The 22,944-nt window shown below is 38.5% G+C and overlaps 1 protein-coding gene and 1 pseudogene across 2 annotated transcripts; both read left to right on the top strand.

Moving 5' to 3' along the window:
- Nucleotides 1–632: 632 nt before the first annotated feature.
- On the top strand, nt 633–2,731 carry LOC149008096 (peroxidase P7-like). The gene is made up of 4 exons (XM_089166184.1): nt 633–925; nt 1,390–1,581; nt 1,733–1,898; nt 2,059–2,731. The coding sequence occupies exons 1-4, from the start codon at nt 692–694 to the stop codon at nt 2,445–2,447; spliced, it is 981 nt and encodes a 326-aa protein (XP_089022310.1). The 5' UTR covers nt 633–691; the 3' UTR covers nt 2,448–2,731.
- A 2,472-nt stretch (nt 2,732–5,203) lies between these two features.
- LOC149008095 (aspartate aminotransferase, mitochondrial-like) lies at nt 5,204–21,003 on the top strand (annotated as a pseudogene). Its single transcript, XR_016174994.1, has 9 exons — nt 5,204–5,763; nt 5,860–5,945; nt 9,311–9,517; nt 9,654–9,759; nt 11,085–11,189; nt 11,266–11,439; nt 15,775–15,934; nt 16,293–16,388; nt 16,511–21,003. The product of XR_016174994.1 is annotated as an aspartate aminotransferase, mitochondrial-like (transcript).
- The last annotated feature ends 1,941 nt before the right edge of the window (nt 21,004–22,944 follow it).

Raw genomic sequence — 22,944 nt, 5'->3', positions numbered from 1 at the left:
AAAAAAAAAATCCTCTATTATGCACAGCAGTGCACTTTTATACCAAATCAAAGGCAGAGATTTAAAGCTTGATTTCAAATTTGAATAGTTCAAAAAAGCTTTATAGTTTTTTTCTTTTCGAGCCAATGATTTGATATAAAAGTGCATTACTGTGCACTGAAGACAACTGTGCACAACTGAGGATTTTTTTCCCCCCTCTACAAATGATACAAAAATAACCCACAGTGAATTCAAGCACTGTCACCCTTCCATTTAAGAAACACCCTCTTTAGGGATGGGAAATTACTCACCTATCGATTTTTATTTTTTTTGGTAATAATTACTCACCCATCGATGGACAGACTAAAGGAGTAGAAAGCGCGTAGACGGGGAAAACAGGAAAAGGAAAAGGAAGGGAGAGGAAACAGAGCTGTCAGACTCATTTTACCTTTTCTTCCATGCATCTTATTCAAAACTTGAATATGGTGACAAACAGTGCTGTGATTACTTCCATTCTTAATTCCTATTAAACGTCACTGTGTGAACTCTTTCATTTTAAATGCCATGCAATAAAGGTCTTGGTATTAGGTGACCCGTCGGCGCCAAACTTCTTGACGAGACTCTTATATATAGCTAAGTACGTAACCCTCGAACTGCAATCATCTCAAGGCCCTTGTACCCGTCAGTGAGTTTTTTACACAGCAATAGTACAATGGCTTCTTCTTCTTCTTCTTCTTCTTCTTCCATTGCCACTTCAACAATGTCTTTTCTTCTTCTGCTACTCTTGGTGGGGAGTTCCTCTGCTCAACTCTCCACCACTTTCTACTCAAAATCTTGTCCCAACTTAGCTTCTACAGTGAAATCTGTTGTTCAATCTGCGATATCAAAGGAGAAGCGAATGGGTGCTTCTTTACTTCGTCTCTTCTTCCATGACTGTTTCGTCAATGTATTATCATCTTTCTTATCCTCTACTCTCATCCTCTAGGTTCATTATAATGTTGATATTCCATGCTCTGTGCTTTCTTTCTAAGTTCTAGTATTAGAATATTATATATCTCAAGACTTTTAAGGTCCCAATATGTCATGTGTTTGATGGGGCTTGATTTGCTAGCTGTATGGCCCCTAGAGTGGACTAGCCAACTACTAGATAGATTAATGGAGTTGATTTAATTTTTTCCTTTAGTTTCAGAGCTTTTAGAGAGAAATTTATATCATATCCAATTAACTGTTCAGAGGTAGACTAATAATCTACTTAAATGGTGGATTAGTCAAGCCTGTCTCCCTCGTGATACATACTACACATACGTAGTCACTTTCTTCATTGGTCTCACAGTTAGATTCTAAATCTTTCGTGTCTGTCTATTCCTTGCCGACTCACCTTTTGGACTTTCTGTGTTTTATTGATTACAGGGATGTGATGGTTCAATACTGCTAGATGACACATCAAGCTTTACTGGAGAAAAGAATGCAAACCCTAATAAGAATTCAGCCAGGGGATTTGATGTAGTTGATAATATAAAAACTGCTGTGGAGAAAGCGTGCCCTGGGGTTGTGTCCTGTGCTGATATCTTGGCTGTTGCTTCCCGAGACTCTGTGGTTACTGTGAGTAGTCTATAACCATGTCTCACTTAGCTAAAGCTTAACAATGATCTAATGGCTTTTCTTTCAAGGATGCAAGTAGAATTCATCTTCAAAAGCTAGTCATAAGAAGATTGTTTCCAAGTTTATTTAGTTACGTCTTGAATCATTTCAGCTTGGAGGACCTAGTTGGAATGTGAAACTTGGAAGAAGGGATTCTAAGACAGCAAGCCAATCTGCTGCAAACAATGCCATCCCTCCACCAACTTCTAGCCTAAGCAACCTAATCTCTAAATTCAAAGCTGTGGGTCTCTCCACCAAGGAAATGGTTGCCTTATCTGGTACTCTCTCTCTCTCTCTCTCTCTCTCTCTCTCTCTCTCTCTCTCTCTCTCTCTCTCTCTCTCTCTCTCTCTCTCTCTCTCTCTCTCTCTCTCTCTAATATTAGAAGAGTCTCAAATAACTCAAATTTATGAAAATGGCTTATTAATTGAAACAGGTAGCCCACACGATTGGTCAAGCAAGATGCACTAACTTCAGAGCCCACATATACAATGAGACCAACATAGCTACTTCCTTTGCCCAGACAAGGCAAGGGAATTGCCCAAAAGCTGCTGGGTCAGGAGACAATAATTTGGCACCTCTAGACATTCAAACGCCTACTTCTTTTGACAACAACTACTTCAAGAATCTCATTGTTACCAAAGGGCTGCTTCACTCTGATCAGGAGTTGTTCAATAGTGGATCCACAGATTCCCTTGTGAAAACATACAGCAGTAACCCTAGTACCTTCAACTCAGACTTCACAGCTGCCATGATCAAGATGGGAGACATAAGCCCCCTCACTGGCTCTAGTGGAGAAATAAGGAAGAACTGCAGGAAAACCAACTAAGGTCATGCAGTCTCTGCTTGTATGGTTAAGAGTTATCTATCTATTTTGTCTTAGCTAGGGTCTTTCCTGCTTTCTTTTGAGATATCAAAAAAGAGACGTTTGGGTTGTAGCTATTAGATTGATCTGATCATAACGGGCTTGTTTGTTTTACTGTTTTTGCTTTGTAGTTGTGACATGTGAGTGAAGCCTTGTTCTCACTGTCACTAGGGATCCATATTTATGATTGTATGCTGGGGATTAATCTAGTCCTTAAAGATAAGAGCTTGTGTGGCTAAAGTTTGTTACGAGCTGTGACTTAGAATTTCTATTTCTGATTTGTTCTTTCTTTCCCAGTTTGAAGAAGACATTTGCGGCCAATTGTTAGCCAGGGATGAAGAGGTTAGGTCTAGAGAGAGACTTCAATTTACAACTTGTGTGGAGTCCTCCCTAGCTAGAACGTACCAACCTAGCAACGCAACATCTATTATTGCATCTTCCTATTAATTAGGTAATCAAACACCCATGACACTTATCATATGAAAACAAAACTACCTGTTATTTGAAGAAAAATAAATAAATAAATAAATAAAAAATGAAGAAAGAAAGAAAGAAAAACAGAAACACCGATAACACATTTGTTTCATGCCAATATACCACCAGATTTTGGGTTTGACTTTAGTGTTGTGCCGTAATACTGTGTTGCGAACGGTTGAGATCTTAATCTCGACCGAAATTTCGATCTCGACTGTCCATTTTCGAAAAGTGTATTTCCATTTATCAAAAGTGTAAAAATACACTTTTCGAAAATGGACGATCAAGATCTTGACTATTCGCTGGAGGTGCTGCTCATTAATTACGTAGCATCCAAGCAATTTCCTAGATTTTGATGTTGAATTGATGGACCAATAGAGACCTTATATTCTATTGGATTATCCCAGACCGAGACCTGTTGGGTGAGCCACGCATCTCAACACTCATGACCAATCCATCAATAATTGGGGAGCACATACCTACCCAAAGTATGGTTTTCTTTTTGAAATTGAGTTTGGTGGCATTTCGTCTCTTACTTGAAGGGAATTCAAACTCTTCACTTCACACTACTCAAAGTACGGCTGTAGATATTAAATTATCACCTGTTATCAACAGTTATGGATGAATATTGTTGGAGAGATATGTATACTAAAATGGCTCGACTATATACCGGTCAAAAATGATTTTTCTTTGTTCGTTTTTTTCATAACAGAAAAATGACTTTTCAATAAAGAAAATGTCTACTGTCAATTGTCAAAAAAAGATAAATAGTTTGGTCATTTTACATTCAAACCCCAAGTCCGTGTGCGCCTACTAGACCTGCAGCACACTGGATCCGGTTGACAGGTTATATCAATTGGTAGTTTCTAATGGGCTAGGATTGCATTCAACGAAAATCCTTGGGCCTAGTTCATATGGGCCAAAATAAATTACAAAAGCCCATATTTTAGGTTTCTCCGTTTTTTTCCTTTGTTATTTGTTGGGGGTGTAAACGGATCGGATTCGGATCCGATAATGGTATATCCATATCCGCATCCTATTATATTCGGACGGATTCGGATAATATCCTATCGGTTTTCTGAAGGATTCTGTCGGATTCGGATGATAATCGAATAGTTATTTTCTTAAGTAGATTCTTCTAAATGGACATGAATATAGATTGAATATAAGTTTTTGACTACCTGTTTACATCTTTACCTTTTTATTTTTGAGGGTTAGGTTTGAAATTTAAAAATTTAACAAATTTGGTAGCTATTTTAGTAAAAAATTTAGAAAAATAGTCACATATCATAGGTAAAATTTATATAAATAAGAATAATAAATCTAAATAAGTAACTTAATCGGATAATTTTATCGGACGGATTCGGATACCTCTAAATGGATGTGGATGCAAATTCGAAAGCGGATTTCGGTTATCCATTTACACCCCTAGTTACAATGTCAAGCGAGTAGCAGATATTCCGAAGTTTGGAATGGAATTTTTTTTTTTTTTTTTTTTTTCGATCTTACGATCCTAAGTCTTCTACGGTGGATAAATACCACTTATGGGTGGGTCCCACACAATCAACTAGTCTATTTAGGTTCACAAAAATGGAAGCAAATATAATTGGAGGGGGAGGGGGGGGGGGGGGCGCTAAACATTAGGCCCAAATAGTTACCCATACCGAATATGGTTCGAAAAATTGCTCTGTGTCCTGTGTTGGTGGCTAGCAACACTACTGACATGGCAACTTATCACGATATGTCGGGCAACATTTCGAGGGATATCGAGAAAAAATATACCCTTAGTTTCGAGGAGGTATTTTGAGTCATTTTAATCTAAATTTTGTTGTGCAGCCTAACTTGAAGCTAATAAACACACTAGGAGCGTTATTTTGACTTAAAACATCACATAAACTAATGTTTATAATCGACACATGTCCTGTATGAGAGCGAAACTAGAAGTTTGGAAAACTAGTGGATTTGTATTAAATCCCACTTGATTGACAAACAATGTAATAGTCTGGGATAACGAAGCAAGATGCGCTCGTAAACGTTGAAAATCAAAGCAAAATATGATTAAAATACAAGAAACAATAGAGAAAAGCGATATATCGGTGACATTGGCGACATTTGGTGACGTTTCGGTGATATGTTGTCTACTTATTGCCGACCTCGTGTCTGAACAAAGTATCGTGTGACCCCACTCTAACGTGGCGATATATCAAAGACATTTCGAACGATGCCCGTACCGTCATCTCAACGTTAGGCCCATTGAAATTCGAGAAGCTAGAAAACCGCCCACTGTAAAGATTTCATAGTCCAAAATTTCAAAGTCTGTGTTCGGTAACGGGCGGAGATACAAGTCAGCATTCAACGAATCCGGACAGCTTCAGATCACGGTTTGATAGAATGATTGTGGGTCAGATGGAGCAATAAATTTCAATCCGACAGCATTGAGAGCTTCTTTTGTAGGGAATATATCCTTCTATGGGCCCAGCTAATTCTCGTACGATATGTCCGACGCGTAGAACCGAAGCCAACAGTTAGTGCGCAATACGCACCCCATTTGCAGAGACTCAGAAAAGGCTAACAGTGAACTGCTTCTGTATCTTGTGAATATTGGAAAGCAAAGTTTGAACTGAAAAGAAAGTGAAGAAGAAGAACTTCAGAAGTAGAAATGCGGAGATTTTTGGGGAAGAGATGGATGTCAAGCTCAACTGGTGGATGGTGGGACAACGTTGGTCCTGCTCCCAAGGATCCCACTTTATCTATTACAGAGACCTTCCTCGCTGACACTCACCCTAGCAAGATCAATCTCGGAGTGGTTAGTACTTATTTTGATAATTATATGGTTTCTTATTTGCTTGTTTGCAGGTTTTTGATCGGTGTTTCATTTTCTCTACTTGTGAATTGTGATTAGGGAGCTTATCGTGATGACGAGGGTAATCCGGTTGTGCTTCAATGTGTTAGAGATGCAGAGGCTAGGATCGCTGGTATGGAGTCCTTGTAAGTGTTCCATTGGGAATTGTTTTAAATTTTGTTATTTATTGTTGATGTTCTGTGAGTTCTTTTAGTGTTTAAATGTGAATGTAACTTTTTCCCCCTTTCTATTGATCAAGTGGTGTGATTTGTTGAATGTTATCTTGAGAATGCCTATTTAATTTATACAGCGAAGTTTAGAAAATTTAAATCAGAACAAATATCACATGAACTATCCAATGACTTCAAATTATTGTAACAGTTCACAGTCAGTTAATTTATTTTTGCTTTTCCTTTTCTTCTTGATAACTGAATGGTTTTTTGAGAATTTTCAATAATTTGATTTGTGGAGTATGACGATGGATGGATCAACCTTTCATATGCTTGATAGCTCTTCAAGTCTTTCACTTCTTATTAATAGCATGACAAACAAGCGGTCGAGTCATTCATCGAAAGATTAAGGAATGTCCTTAATTGCCATTACTTTTCAGTTGTGAATCAGGTTTGGAATCTTGAAACAGAGTCTCTCTGGAACAATTAGCGAAAGGAAACCTGATCAAACTTTTTGGTTGATTAGAAATCAACTGGTTACATGACAGAGGAAAGAGGCTTATATTTCTGTCAATCAAGGGTATTGAGCAATGCCATATTGGGAAAATTACAGAGGTTATTCTAGAAGGGAAAAAATAATCTGTTGCATACTCTTTCTCTGGTCATACATGGATAACCAAGATATGGTGTTTGATGGGGGTAATGGTGAAGTCCAAGATGATTATGAAGCATTTCTGAAATGAAACCATGAAGGATATACCTTGATGTGAAAAGCAGGGAGTTTTGAATGCCGTCCTAGTTTGCCCATATTCAAACAATGTCACCCAGGTAAAGCAAGGACATAATATTTTAGTAACGCAACTGCTACTTACATTGAAATGAAGTAGCTAACAACATATGGCACTCAACACTTAGATAACAAAGATAGGGATTTTCATCAAATTAACTGGCTTTTCTATTAGAACAGCCACCAACAAATCACAAAGAAAAAAACAAAACAAAATGAAAAGAACGCAAAGATTTAACGTGGTTCACACACCAATGCGGTGTGCTATGTCAACGGGCGAAGAAGAAGAACCTTCCACTATGTAGAAGAATAAAAGAATGCAGCGTTACAAAGGTCTCAACCAAAACCCTAAGGCGAAAATCTCAAATCTCACAATTTAACCTCATAGGGAGAACGTAGGTTGTAAGGTACATATACAAATTTTAATTGAGTAAACAAGCCGATCCATTGGGTCGGGTTGTATTTTGAGTAAACTGAGATTAGTGATGGGCTCTAGTCTTGGGCCAATATCATAGATCTACCAAATCAGTTATTTGGATCGCCAACCAAAATATATCATTGTGGGTCCATCTTCGAAGTCAGATATAAGAATTCGGGTCACAACATAACATTTGTATTGTGCTTTAAAAAAGTACAAAATCTAGGGTATAATATAAATATATATATATATAAAGATTATATTTTGTTATATGTGAGTATATGACTCAAATTCTTGTAGCGACTTTGAAGATGGACCCACACCGACATTTTGGTGGAAAACTGAATGATCGGATTTTTATGGAAGTACAGAGCCCATCACTGATCTCGGTTTTTGCGGCACATTAGGACCGACCCAATGGTTAACCCATTTATCCATTAGAATTCTATAAATTCATACCCTGTGCTCTCTTATGAGATCATTGTGAGATTTGAGATTTTTGCCTTAGTTCTTATGAGAGTTTTGTAACGCTATTCTGGAAATGGTTGAGAGATCTCCATTGTAATCTTCTTCCTACATGGTGAAAGTTCTTCTTCTTTGCCTGTGGATGTAACATACTGTGTTGGTGTGTGAACCATGTTAAATTTTTGTGTTCCTTCAATTTGTTATCGTTTTTGTTTATGATTTCTTGGAGTTTGTTATAACATATTTTATGCAAATATTAAATTGTTAAAGTAGCAGGGTTTGTAATTGGATTTAATTGTATTGGTCGAAAATAATAAATAATCAAAAACAATGAAAACATAGCAAGAAAATTTTGCTCTGCTTCAGTTTTTAGGTTTAATCCGTAATCCATCAACCAATCCAGACTTTGTGGTTAGAACGGCCACCAACAAATCAAGAACATAAAACAGAAATAAAATGAAAAGAACGTAGAGATTTAACGTGGTTCACACACCAATACGGTGTGCTATGTCAATGAGCAAAGATGAAGAACTTTCCACTATATAGAAGAAGAAAAGAATCTAGCATTAGCTCTCACCCAAACCCGTTAAGGGGAAAATCCAAATCTCAAAATTTGACTTCAAAGAACGTAGGGTACAAATATAGATTTTAATTGAGTCAATAGGTCGATCCACTGGTCAAGTTGTATTTTGAGTAAACTGAGATTAGTGATGGGCTCTGAGCATGGGCCAATATCACAGGTCTCTCAAATAGGGTCATTCAGGTCGCCCACCAAAATATATCAGTGTGGGTTCATCTTTGAAGTCGGGTACAAAAATTAAGGTCACAACATAACATTTGCATCGTGCTACGATGTGGTACAAGATCAAAGTATATATAGTGTAGTCTTTTTTTTTTTTTTTAAAATATGTTGTTATATGTGACCCGAATTATTGTAGCGACTTCAAAGATGGACCCGCACCGACATTTTGGTGGACAACTTGAATGATCTGATTTTATATGAAAGTAGAGAGCTCATCATTGATCTCGGTTTTGGCGGTACAATACAACCGACCCAATGGGTTGTGACCCATTTATGCATCAAAATTCTTTAAATTTGTACCCTATGTTCTCTTATGAGGTCTTTGTAAAATTTGGAACTCTCATCTTAGGGTTTTGGATGAGAGTTTTGCAATGTTGTTCTGGCAATTAGGTGAGAATTGTCATTGTAATCTTCTTCCTACATAGTGAAGGTTCTTTTTTGCCCATGGATGTAGCACACTGCGTTGGTGTGTGAACCACGTTAAATTTTTGTGTTCCTTCGATTTGTTTTTGTTTCTGTTTGTGATTTCTTAGAGTTTGTTATAGATATTTTATGTGAATATTAAATTGTTAAAGTAGCAGGGATTGTAATTGGATCTAATTGCATTGGTAGAAATATGAAATAATCAGAAACAATGAAAAGCATAGCAAGAAAATTTTGCTCTGCTTCAGTTTTAATGTTTAACTGACAAAACTTCGATCACGTTTTGGGAAAACAACATAACCCTCTCCTTTTAGTGATTTTTTTCTTCTAATCTGATAATGACTTGTAGGAAAAATATACTTTTGGTGTTGTTGAATTAAGAAACTGTTACTATGTTTCTTCAACCTTAAGGTTGTCAAAGCTTCAATTTCCAGTGATGTTGGCAGGGAGTCACCTTCAAGGCAAAGCAGTCTGAAACTAGTTTTGGAGAGCGTGAAGCTTGCTTAGGGGGAGAATTCGAATGTAGTAACAGAGGGAAACTTTGCAGGTATCCAAGCTATTTCTGGCACTGGTGCTTGCCGTCTATTTGCAGAGTTCCAAAGGAGATTCCAACCTGAATCACGGATTCATCTACCTATTCCAACTTGGTCCAAGTAATCTCTAATCTACAACCTTTCAACATTTTCTCTTGCTTTAAAGTCTGGAGTTTCATGAACTCTATTAGCACCTGGGAACTTAAGATTTGATATTTCCCTATAATGATTAAAATGTGGTCACTTGCATTCCCAGTCACCATAACATATGGAGAGATGCTCAAGTTCCCCAAAGGACCTTCCAGTACTATAACCCCACATCTAAGGGCTTACACTTTGTGGCACTCATGGATGATGTCAAGGTATATGAATTTGATTGGATTAAGAGCCAGTGGATGAAATTTGCAATAACTAATATGCATTCCTTGACGAGTGCATCGATTCAAGCCTCCTCACCCATCTAATATCAAGGTTTATATGAGAGGATGTTTGAACACCAGTAGTCTTGTGGGAATGAGGTCAAAGCTTGAAATTGAAGAACTGAACCTCTTTTACGCAAAAAAGACAGAAACCTTGATCCTAATGAAGCCTTTTAGCGAATCATGAAAATAGATATTATTGATAATTGTGTTTTACCTGTCGCTTCACCTTAGTTCACAGTGCAGATGACCAGGGCCAACATTTCAAATTTCACAATGAAAATTTTGAGTTGGCAGATTATGCATCAGAAAGGACATAGTTAGCGTAATTGTAGTGATGTGGTTGGTACTCCTACTTTAAGAGGGCAGGGTGAAGATATGAGGCATATCAGTTTGAGAACCTTTCTGGCTTTTTACTTTTTCTTTTTCTTCTTCTTTTTTTTTTTTTTTTGGAGGGGGGGGGGATAGGTAAAACTTTGCTTTTCAATGCTATAAGATAAGAAACATGATGCTGCAATATGATATGTTCCCTCTCCCAACCTTGGTTTAGCATTCACATTCAATTAGGTCTGCAAACAAGAAGTGAATTTGGCAGGGCTCATACTGATCTGTTTATTATGGAAGTTGAAAATATTTACTTTATTTATTGTAAGAACAATCTGACAACATTTAAAAGCATTGCTTTTCTGTGAATTTTTTTTCCTCATAATTCTCTATATTCTTATAATTTACTCTCTTTAGTTCGCTGTTCATGATCTTGGTCTGGAGGCCCAATGCCCAGGGCAATGATAAAAAGGTTGGGCTTCCAGCAAGAAAACTTTGTGCCGAAGGGTTAACTATTTTCCATACTGATACCCTGCAAAAAGGGGACTTGTTCTGAGCCATGGGCTTATTTCTTTTCAGTCCAATTCTACTTGTTCCATATTTGTAGATCCTTCCATTGCCATCCTTGCCTGTATATGGAGTTACTATTTTTTTTTCATTTTATATTATGTTCGATTATAAAACATCCCCCATTTTCCTGAGAATGAGTAGCAACTCACTTTACTCAATGTGTGACAACCCTGCATCTTCATACAAATACACTATCAAGCATATAAGACATTGTGTCATGCGTAAGACTGGAGCAGATGGGTGAGGAAGCTTGAAGCTTCATAGAGCACATTATATGGGCTTGAAGGGGGAACACACCCATATTCTTATATTTTCCTTATATGCAGAATCTTCTAATCATGTTTCATTTATCTTCTGTTTAATGGTTTATGTAGAATGCACCAAATCATTCTTTTTTCCTACTTCATCCTTGCGCACATAATCCAACTGGCATTGATCCTACTGATGAACAGTGGCGAGAAATATCATATCTATTCAAGGTCGGTTGCTAGAAATATTCTAAGACCTTTCTGAATCTTCTCAACTGCTACGATTTCAACCCTGATATTTGTTCAGGTGAAGAATCACTTCCCCTTCTTTGACATGGCTTATCAAGGTTTTGCTAGTGGGGACCTCAAAAAAGATGCGCAGGCAATTCAGATCTTTCTGGATGATGGCCATTTGATTGGCTGCGCTCAGTCATTTGGCGAAGACAATGGGCTTATATGGACAACGAGTGGGATGTCTCAGGTTTGTAGAGCACTGCTAATTCTTTATTTCCTTTTACTAAGCAACTTAATAGTTACAAGTGCTCAATTCCCTAGAACTACACGTAAATAAAACATGGGTGGTCGTGCTAATGCATAAGTTGGTCATTTCTGCACTCTGGTCTCTATCCTCACCAAAAAATAAAATAAATTCAAATAAATGAGCATAGTGATTTCCCCTTACTCCCGTATTACTCATGTAGTCTCCTGCAAGTGGTGATCTACGGAATAATGCCTTTGTTGTTATGAATTGGATTAGTGCTGAACATCTTTAGAACTACACATCTCGAGCAAAAGCATGGAATGGCTTTGCTTTTATATAATTAGGCAGAGATCATTGCTTGGTCATTTATTGTCACCCCCCACTCGATGGTGTCGGATCCACCCCGACTACCTGTGGATGTGATCCACAGTCACCAGATTAGATTATAGCCACAGTAATTAGTAATGCACACAAAACCATAATCAAGAGAAAAGAGCAATAAATCCATTAATTTATAAAAGTAATAAATTTCAAAATCCCAAATAAATCTCAAAGGAAATTTGTAAGTGGAAGGCAAAGAATGATCCAACTAAGGTTTAGAATCTATTTCATTAAGTTCATACATTTCGGTATCGCCTAATAAAGCAGACAAGTGTATACATCAACCCAATTAGTGCCACCACACTCTCGACAGTAATCTTTCGATGCTCGAAAGGGTTGGACTCCGTAGGATTAGTCCAAACAAGGGCACGAGTCTCTGTGTGCCTCAGAGTCCTGTCTTGTTCGTTCATCGCACTATTCCACTGGCATCAAACTCTCCGAGAAAAAGGTTCCCCCATGACCTACAAAGTAATCTAAAGAAAACAAAGAATCCACAAGGGTGAGTTCCACAGAACTCAAATAAGGTAAAAAATTCTACATATACCAGGATAGTATGAAATGTAGATATATAATGAATGCAGTGACATTCTAGGTATGTAGTTAGTAAGCTAACCATGACATTCTCTACCTAGGCAGACACGCATTAAGATGAACGTCAACCTCCTCTAGGTAGTCTCACACAGACCCCTCACGGTATCCAACCGACTTTTGGGTGTCACAACTGAGGTATGGGATACAAGTCCAATCTGACCGTGGTTAAGGGATATAAGGCCACACTCTCTCACCCCAACCATTGGTATGAGTCTAGCGCGTGTCGGGGATATTCTAACCGAATGTTAGGTCATAAAGGTAACATACTACATGTGGTCCAAATACTTTTCCTCATCCCTAGTTCCCTTTTGGTCCAGTATCCTTATCCATCTAGGAGTTAGCTAATTCCTCACAGGAGGTGTACTGAATGTTGGATTTAGCACTTTGAACCTCTATGGTCATCCACATATGATAAGGTGAATGCTTCTCATGCCTCCTCACATGATAGTTACTGATTGTTGGACGCCCATGAGCTCAACCCTCAACATATGAATGATACACTAATAGGCTTTGGTCTCCTCATGGGACGATTACCGACTATTGGACGCCCACCAGCGCTCTACTACTATCATGGTAGAAGATCTCACTCTCGAGCGAGATCTCGCCTCCTTGAAAAACTGAGATCTCGACCATCTCAGCGAGATCTCAGTGGAGATATACAATTTTTTGGCGTCAACTTGGTGGCCCATCTCGGTGGATTTTAGGGTCCCAATTGGGTTGAAACTTGGTATTTAGCTTATTTAAGATCTTTTGAACACATTGGTGACCTTGGATTTGTCAGAAAACAACCCTATGTATGATTTATAAGTCTACCCATAGTGTGAAACTGAAATTTTGTAGGATTAGGGAATGCGAGGTTATACAAAATGTAATATAGAACCTTTAAGGCATATAAATGAAAAACAAGTGTATCAAATGCATCAAGTAACCTAAATGTTATCAAAATTCCATCCATATGAATATCACAATCTTAATTTTCAAGAATAGAATAATAAAATTATACAACCATTAGAAGTTCTATATAAGTCATCAAATCATAAGTTTATAAGACAAGCAGAGAATGATTGATCTTCCTTCAATGTTGTAGATGTGCTAAGAGTAGTTACACATGAAAATCCAGTCGAAATCCTCAAAAAAAGGCAACAATTGAGAGTTCCAGCGAGATCTAGGGCGATATATAGCAAGATATCCGAACTCTCTGCTCTCGACCTCCATCTTGTCTCGCTTATGTGAAAAATGAGATATCTCGCGAGATCTCCCACCATGACTGCTATCACGGGCCACTTAGCTTCAATTCTCATGACGAAGGGATAGTAGCATGTACATGGGTAGCCTAACCATGCATCTAGACATCCTAACATGCAAAAACAGAAGCTATATGAGGCACGAAAAGCACCAACGGCAATGGATCTTGACCACAACCCTTGATGTATGATGTTAGGTTTACAAACCCATGTTTTCCCCAAGTCAAAGTCACATTCCAACATTCCATATCAGATGACTAATGAAAGAACAATAGTAAGTAATCATGATTCATATACACGAAGTAAACATGCTTAAACAGTAGTTATGTGAACATGCTTGGATTAACAAAGAAGATAGCATATCAAACGATCAAGTATAAATGCTATTGTTCCCTTATCTGACTAATCTATAAAACCTTCTATATGAGTTGGTTTCACCAAAACCAATACCTTAATAGATCTCAGTAGGTCCTATAAACAAGTTCATATAATTACATTCATGTTTTAGAATCAATCTAACCAAATCACACTTCAAAAATAGGGCCGGCTGATTCAGCCAACCAACCGCTTGTAGCAACCACCAGGTCTCTCTGGCAGTTTTCCAAACCCGAATTTCATACCTCTTATTTCCCATTTCAAATAGGTTTCGGGAGCCTAGGCAAAAGTCATGACTCTGAATCACTGATCAAACATCCCAAACTTCAAAAACAAGAAGTTCTGATCTAAAATTCATATCTGGACTCTGAGATCCTTCTCTGAAAGAATACGCCATTAAAATAGATTCAAGATCTATTCTCATAGCCTAATATGATCAAGGTCAATGGTAATTAATTATTTCCCCATCAAATCTTCTTCTAGCAGAGGTTTCTCAAGAAACCCAACTCTTAAAACTATAAAATAATCAAGGGGAAGAGAGTATGTTAGTCTATTTAACTTCAAGATCTAAAAATCGATGATGATGCATGAAAATCTCCGCAAGAAGAGGTCTTCTTCTCACTCCCACGTGCTCTCTAACTTCTCTAAAGTCCACAGCTGCCTTTGTAATAAAATAATACAAAAAATAGGGTTTAGAGAGCTTAAAAAGAGTATCGAGGGCAAAAAAGACAATTTTGCCTATACAGGTTCAATCGACCAGCTAGGGTAGCGATTGATTGGTCAATCGACCTCCTAGAGTGACCGCCACCTGGTACTCTACAATACAAAGGTGGTTTGCTCCCCAGTTGGTTCAAAACACTGGTGCAAGCCTAAGGAGCATTCTAAGGGCTCTTACCTGGTTTAGTGGCATCTCCCAACTCTATTACGCATGAGCTGGAAATCCACCTGCCAAAATCATCTGGATTCTTGTTGGATCTTCTCCCGGTTTCCAACAAAGCAGGGGTGCTACCTTCTTCATCATCCAGGTCCATGGGTTATGATGCCAAACCATGGGCTTCAATTCAGATGGCCCACAACTTCTTCCCACTAGATGCTCGGGTCCTCGGACCTGCAATTAGGGTTTTTCAGGTTAGGATCCTGAGGGTTATCACACTAGTCCCTTGGGCCAATGAGAGCCATTGGCATCAACTTGGATGGTATTTTTTTTTCCTTCTTATTTCAGAGTCGGCAGGCAGTAACTTTGCACGGCAGCAATGTCTTCCCTTTTAAGCTGTAAGACACACAGTAAGCGATACTTGTGTATGAGCTTAGAATATCATACTTTCATCATATATTGACTATTAAGTTTCATAAACTGGTGTATGGCAGCTGTGGGAATTTAAGACCATTCTTGTAGGCCCATTGAAGGTCAAATGGCTGGATCGCCTTTGATTTAGAAGCCCATGAGTACAAAAGGGATCAGTAACTGCACCACATGAAGATCTTCTGGCTTTGTGGTCTATACTAATGTGTCAATACAATTTACAAAGCCACTAACAGCCAGCAACCCTTTTAATGGTCAGAAATATGGCAGCAATTGATTAAAAGAAAATGTCCAGATTGCAAGTTACGACTACCTACTAGTTTAGGTCATCTACATGAAGGCAGATTAGAGCACCACCAGTCACTGCAGTGCGGTTGTCTTGTAATTTTATAAACTTGTCAATTCGTTTTCTAATTTCTTTCCCATTTTATTTTAATGTAGTCTACTTTGTGTGGATAAAAATCAAGCAGCAGCAGTCGAAAGCCAGCTGCAGCAGATTGCTGGAGCAATGTACAGCAGCCCACCTGTTCATGGAGCTTTACTGGTCTCCACCATCTTAGGTGATCCAAGCTTAAAGAGTCTCTGGGCTAAAGAGGTGAAGGTAATTGTTTCACCTCTTACTACTCATTGTCAATATCCCACTTCCAAAATTCAACTTCTCTGTCCTTTATAAATGCATTTTGGTATGTATGCTTTTTATAGTGACCAATTTGTCCATATAGCCTGCAGCATGGAAACTACTCTTAACAGCCTCTAATGGTAGTTTATGCCCCGCTTCCCCCCAAAAAAAAAAAAAAAAAAGGGCAGAAGAAGAAAAAAAGAACTTTTTTTCTGCGTGCTACTGGCTTCTCTGACATTTTTGTACCTATTTTTTTAAGTGCAAGTTTTGAGTCTGGACAAATGGGTCCTAAATGATGCTACAAGGTTCTGTGTGGCTTTAGTTCCTCTGTCTTTTCCAGGTCATGTTAGATCGCATTATGAAAATGCGTGCTGCTCTACGTGATAATCTTGAAAATTTGGGATCTGCTTGTGCTTGGGAGCATATAACCAACCAGGTCCAGTTTCTGGACTTCGACATTTGTAGTAAATTTTTATATTTTTCTCCCACCCACCCTAAATATAAAGATTAGTGGAGGGCATCCTTCCTATTTTAACATGTAGTTTTATAATACTGCAGGTTGGGATGTTCTGGTACAGTGGTTTAAACCCTGAACAGGTTGATCGACTTAGAAATGAATTCCATATTTACTTGACACATGATGGCCGTATCAGGTACTGCTCACTTGCACAATAATTATGGTTTGCACTGGCAAGAACTCTTTTCCATTTGAAAACTTCAAACTGATTCTATATTAGGAGTTAATTGATTTATGATGAAATGGAATGTGAATGTCCTTTCTTTTCTTATCCCTGCTATCCAAATAACACCATCCAATGGATAATTCCTTTGAGTGGAAGGGTAATTCCTATCATCATAGTAGAAGCCACATACAAAACAATTGCATAGAAGTTAGCTATTCGTTTTGCATACTATGTTTCCCTGATATGATGAGGAAATTGGGAATTGTTATAGGCTTATTGCTGATTTATACTCATTGAAAAGGGTTATCTACCATAGTGCTAGACCAATACTGTAAAAATTAATTTTCCAAAAATTACTAATGTTCCAGTTATTTCTGTGACAATATCAGACCTAATATACCAACAAAAATATAAAGTAAAAGACTGAACAGGATCAGAGGAAGTCGCTGCTTCTCAAGCTTTCCTCTTTCCAATATATATTAGTAAAAAGCAACCTACTTTAGAAGACTAACTGAAAATCAATCCCACATGTACAAGTCATGTGACCACACATGCAGGCACCATATATGTAACCCACAGTTTTTGAATTATGAAGCCCTTAGAACTTATGTAAGGTAACTTCAACACTTCCCTTTCAAACTGGAGCATATAGGTCATTCAAGCTCAGCTTGAAACAAATTCTTCTAGAAAGCAGGCCAAACAGGGACATGGTAAACTTATCACCAAGCTGATCAGCAGAGGAAAAATAGGTGTGACAATCAGCTTCTTCACAAAACCACAAAAGATGACTGTCAATGTCGATATGCTTTGTTCTCTCATTTAACGCAAGGTTGCTGGCATGTAGATAGCAACTTGTTTGTCACAATACATCTTTATAGGATGTGGGAATGGGAAAACCTCTACTTTTGAAGAGGGAAACTTAGCAGTGGTGTTTGGCATCGATACTAGCATTATGCTTAGCGGTCTGCTTTTTGCTGCACCACGTGACTAGATTATTGCCATTAAATATACAACATCTCTTACATCTCTTGTCGGCATCAGACCTGGTCTACTCAGCATCAGACTACCCAACCAGATAAATATTCTGATGAGATCAATAAATGAGCTCCTTTCTTGGAACCCTCTTCAGATACTTCAAGGTTTGACAAGCTGAAATGAGATCCCATTGGTTGTTTTTAGATGACTGTAAATTGACTATAACCCAACTGAAAATGATATCTCAAGCCAAGTAACTGTCAAATAAATCAGTTTCCATGTAAATACATCATGCACATCATCAAAATCTTCACCATCAGCAGTGCCAAATTTCTGGAGGGATCATAGGAGTATCAACTGGTTTAAAGACAAGCTAACCTATCTCAGCAATATGTTAACTGTTGAAGTTTGGGTTGTTACTGTTCACATGAACAGTAACGTGAGCAGTGTTATGCCATTATTCCTTGTTTCCTTTTTAGATATGCTACTCTTTCTAGTGTAGGAATCTTGCTACACAAGTTTTGGTAGTTTCTAGAAAGCATAGTTTACATTTTCTATTAGTTACTAATTTCAGAACTTTCCCTTTTCAGTACTTTCTATTTTAGACTGATTTTAGGAGTTAGTTTTACTAGAAAATTATGTCCATAAGTTTTACTTTTTATTTCCTTTTTTAGAGGGCAAGATGGCTTGCTTCTCAAATTATAATCTAGACTATTAATATCTATATATAAGAGGCTGCGATTCTAGGAGTACTAAGCTAGAATCATAGGCTTATGTGATTCCTATCAATTCTTCTTCTTTCTTCTTCTCTTCTCTTATTCTTTTTTCTTCTTCTTAATTCTTCTTGTTATTGCACTGTTTTGGTTGATTAAAGTTTATTTTCTAACATGGTATTAGAGCTTTTTTAATCAAAACAGTGTTGTTCTCAAGTATTCTCTTCTGAAGTTCTCTTTCAATGTTCCTCTCTTTGGTGCACAACCACCTACTGCTGTATTTATTTTATAGTTAGATCAGATGAATATATAAATTGATCTATTCTATTACTTACCTCTTACTTATCTCATAATTTGATTGATTACTTTGATCTATTATTTTCTACAGTTTTACGTCCTTCTGCAGATCTGTTTTGCTCGGCAAACACCTATTCAATTATGTGTTGCAGAGCTGTTGTAGATAATGTGCTACTTAGATCAGTTTTTTGTTCTACCCTATTCTGTTATGCATTCTAGAATTTATTTTATGATTCTTCTTCAAGTTTTGGGCTGCTAGTTCATGAGTTTATACTACAGATCAGGGGATCTTTTGCTGGTTTCTGAAGATTTATTTGGTATGGCTACTGGTTTATATGGTTCTCTTGTTTGATGACTTATGAAGGACTCAAATAATACCTATCCATGCTACTAACAACCATGGTGGGAGATCTCGCGAGATATCTCATTTTTTCAGCTTGGCGAGACGAGATGGAGGGCGAGAGCAGCAAGTTGGGATATCTCGCTCGAGATCTCGCCATATCTCGCCATATCTCGTCATATCCCACCATATCTCGCTATATCTCGCTATATCTCACCCTGGATCTCGCTAGAACTCTTAATTTTCACCTTTTTTTGTGGATTTTGGCTGAATTTTCACTTGCAACTACTCTTAGCACATCTACAACAAGGAAGATCAATCATTCTTTACTTGTCTTATGAATTTATGATTTAATGACTTATATAGAACTTCTAATGATTGTATAATTATTTTATTCTTGAAAATTGAGCTTTGATACTCATATGGATGGAATTTTGATAACATTTAAGTTAGTTGATGCATTTGATATACTTACTTTTCATTTATTTTCCTTAAAGGTTCTATATTACATGTTGTATAACATTGCATTCCCTAATCCTACTATATTTCGGTTTCACACTATGTGTAGACTTAGAAATCATACATAGGGTTGTTCTAACAAATCCAAGGCCACCAACGTATTCTAAAGGTCTTAAATAAGCTAAATACCAAGTTTCAACTCAATTGGGACCCTAAAACCCACCCAGAGAGGCCACCGAGTTGACGCCAAAAAGTTGTATATCTCTACCGAAATCTCACCGAGATGGTCGAGATCTCTCTTTTTCAAGGTGGCGAGATCTCTCTCGAGAGCAAGATCTTCTACCATGCTAACAACCCAAGGAATCCAGATGAAGATTGGCTGTATGTTTCAGTTTGCAATCCTTTACATGATGGTTCCTACACAAGCTTTTCTTTGGGTCTTCTCTAAGGTTCGATCTTCCTAGTATTTAATCCCTGGGCAGCTGTTTCTTTTTTCTATAATAAGGGCTGCGATTTACCTATATGGTTGTGTTTGCATCTCAACTACTAGTTTATAACCTACGATGCTATACAATGTTTTATGCGAATCTCTGGACAACTGTTTCCCTATTTCGTGGGTGGAATAAATTTTCTGCAAGTTTTTTTTTCCATAAAGACTTGTACCTACTCTGTTTCTTCAAAGATTTTTTCAACATTTCAGACCTGAATTTAGCATCAGCTAGATTTCTACTCCATTGACTACTATTGTTAACAAGATTCTACTCCATTGACTACTATTGTTAGCAAGATTCTACTCCATTGACTACTATTGTTTCTAACAATTTTTTTTCTACCCACCTTTGGTACTACACATATTTTGCTTTTTTATTATTCTTGATTATCCATAGTTGAACCTATGCCTCTCCCTCCTCGTCCGTATTTTGCTTTTTATTAAATCCCATCTATACCATAACTCCTCGCCATTGGACTATATTTACCATTGATACTATATATTTACCACATTACAACATTCCCTACCATGAGGAGAACTTGAAAACTATATATATATATATATATATATTTTGGATGAATAAATAATCAATTAAAGACAAAACAACAAATACAAAGAAGGATCCTATGGAAAAGGATCAAGGAGGAGAATGGATTTGGCAGTTAAGCCCCCAGGCAACAACAATGAGTCTGTTCCTTGGGGAGTTAACTACCGGGGGGGAGGGATTAGCTGAGATTTTAGAGGATACATCAAAGTAAATAGCATTCCAAATAGTATCTATAGAGTGGGATTTAGAAGTCCAGCGCCGGAGATTTCGCTCCCACCATAGATGATGGACTGAAGCACCAAAGACAAGCCTGCCAATTCGGTCACATATAGAGGTACCTGAAAAATTACTCAAAACCCAAAGACCAGTCCCGGGCAAACCCAAAAGAGCGACGAGAGCGGGGCCAGATGAAGGTAAGGGCTTTTCTCCAAAGAGCACTAGAGAAGGGGCAAGAAAAAAACAAATGCTCGATGTCCTCAGTGCTAATCCAGCAAAGAATGCAATTTGTGTTCACAGGGATATGGCGCGAAACAAGGAAAGACTGAGTTGGGAGGGCAGTGTTTAGGGTGGGGTTATGACCTTTGAACCAAACCAAGGGGGGCCAAATGGGGGGAGGGGAGGGAGAATGGAAAAGGCTCCAAGCAGAGGGGGTAGTGTATATTTTGGAAGTGGATGGCAGCCAAATAACTCTATCATGGGGAAGGGAGAGGATAGGGGGAAGAGAGTTCCAAACTAGCATGAGACTATGATGAGGAGAAGGGACCCAAGAACCATTAGAGATGAAATGCGAGAGGCGGGTAGATTTGGGAATGCGGGTCTCATAGACAGAGCGGGGAGTGAAAAGATTGATAAGGATACCCAACGGATGCCACGGATCTAGCCAGAATGAAGTGGAGGAACCAATGGAGATCTGAATGGAAATGGCAGGGAGAGCATGGTGTCTCAGGAGAAGAAGCTTCCTCCAGGTCCAGGAAGGATTAGGAGGGATAGGGACAGACCAGAAGGAGTTAGATTTGAGAAGATAAGAGTGGACCCATTTAACCCAGATGGAATCCTCATTAGTGACAATTTTCCAAATGAATTTGAGTAAAGCTGCAGAATTGACTTATTGGATACGACGAATTCCAAGGCCCCCTTCAGATTTGGGCCGACAAATGTTGGACCAACTTATAGGCCGAAGGAATTGTGCAGATTCTTGGCCCTTCCAAAGAAAAGCACAGAAGAGAGATTCCATTGCAGACGATATAGTCTTGGGAATCGGGAAAATGCCACACCAATAAATGTAGGAGGATTGGAGCACAGACCGAATGAGCTCCACCCTACCGGCGAAAGATAGAAGCCGGCTTTTCCAGAGTTGGAGACTCTTACAGATGTGATCTAACATGGGAGAACAATGATGGCGAGAGAGTCTACCTGGGATAAGCGGGAGGTCAAGGTAAACCACAGGGAAGGAGCCAGGCTTAAAACCCGAAAGATTCAAGAGATTTGATCTTAGAGGCTCAGACACTCCAGAAAGGAAGAGGGTAGATTTATCAAGATTGACCCTAAGACCAGAGATGGATTCAAAGAAGGAAAGGGCAGAGATGATGGAGGAGATGGATCTATGGTCTGCTTTGGCAAATATCATGAGATCACCAGCAAAAGCGAGATGGGTGAGATTAAGGGCTTTGCATTTAAGGATGGGAGAAATCAGGAGCTGATCTGTCTTGGCTTGGAGGATCCGGGAGAGCACCTCCAGAGCGAGAGAGAAAAGGAAGGGAGAAAGGGGACAGCCTTGGTGGATACCGATACGAGAGGGAAAAAATCCAGCCGGAGAGCCATTAGTTAGAATGGAGAAGTAGGGAGTAGAGATGCAAACCTCAATCCAATGGATGAAGGAAGGAGGAAAACCCATGGCAGAGATAACATCACTGATAAAGTTCCAACGGATAGAGTCGAAAGCTTTGTGGAGATCAACTTTAAGGAGGGCTGCAGGGGAGTGAGAGGATCTATCGAAACCCCTGACAACCTCAGCACAAAGGAGGATATTATCCGCAATACTACGACCCGCGATGAAAGCAGATTGGTTGGGACTAACTAGTTTAGGCAAAACCTTTTTGAGCCGATTCGCAAGGATTTTGGAGATGAATTTGTAAAGGAGATTACAAAGGGAGATGGGACGAAAATCTGAGACAGAAGAGGCTCCAGCCTTTTTGGGGATTAGACAAAGAAAAGTTTGATTGATGGAAGGGAGTTGAGATGGATTAAGGAAGAAACTGCGGATAGCTCGGATAAGGTCATCCTCAATGAGATCCCAGGCACAAGAATAGAAGCCCATACTGAAACCATCTGGTCCAGGGGCTCGGTTTGATTTATGGGAATGGATAGCCTGAATAATCTCATCATGGGAAGGAATAGAGAAGAGAGAGGGAAGAGAAAGAGGGTCAACCAATTTATTGATAAGACCCGAGGGGAGGGAAGGGCGCTGCGGGAGAGCAGAAGGAGAGAG

This window comes from Hakea prostrata, chromosome 8, assembly GCF_041222555.1.
Source record: "Hakea prostrata isolate BN-2017 chromosome 8, UWA_Hpros_2, whole genome shotgun sequence".
Classification (NCBI taxonomy): domain Eukaryota; kingdom Viridiplantae; phylum Streptophyta; class Magnoliopsida; order Proteales; family Proteaceae; genus Hakea; species Hakea prostrata.
This window is presented reverse-complemented; position numbering and strand designations above follow the sequence as displayed.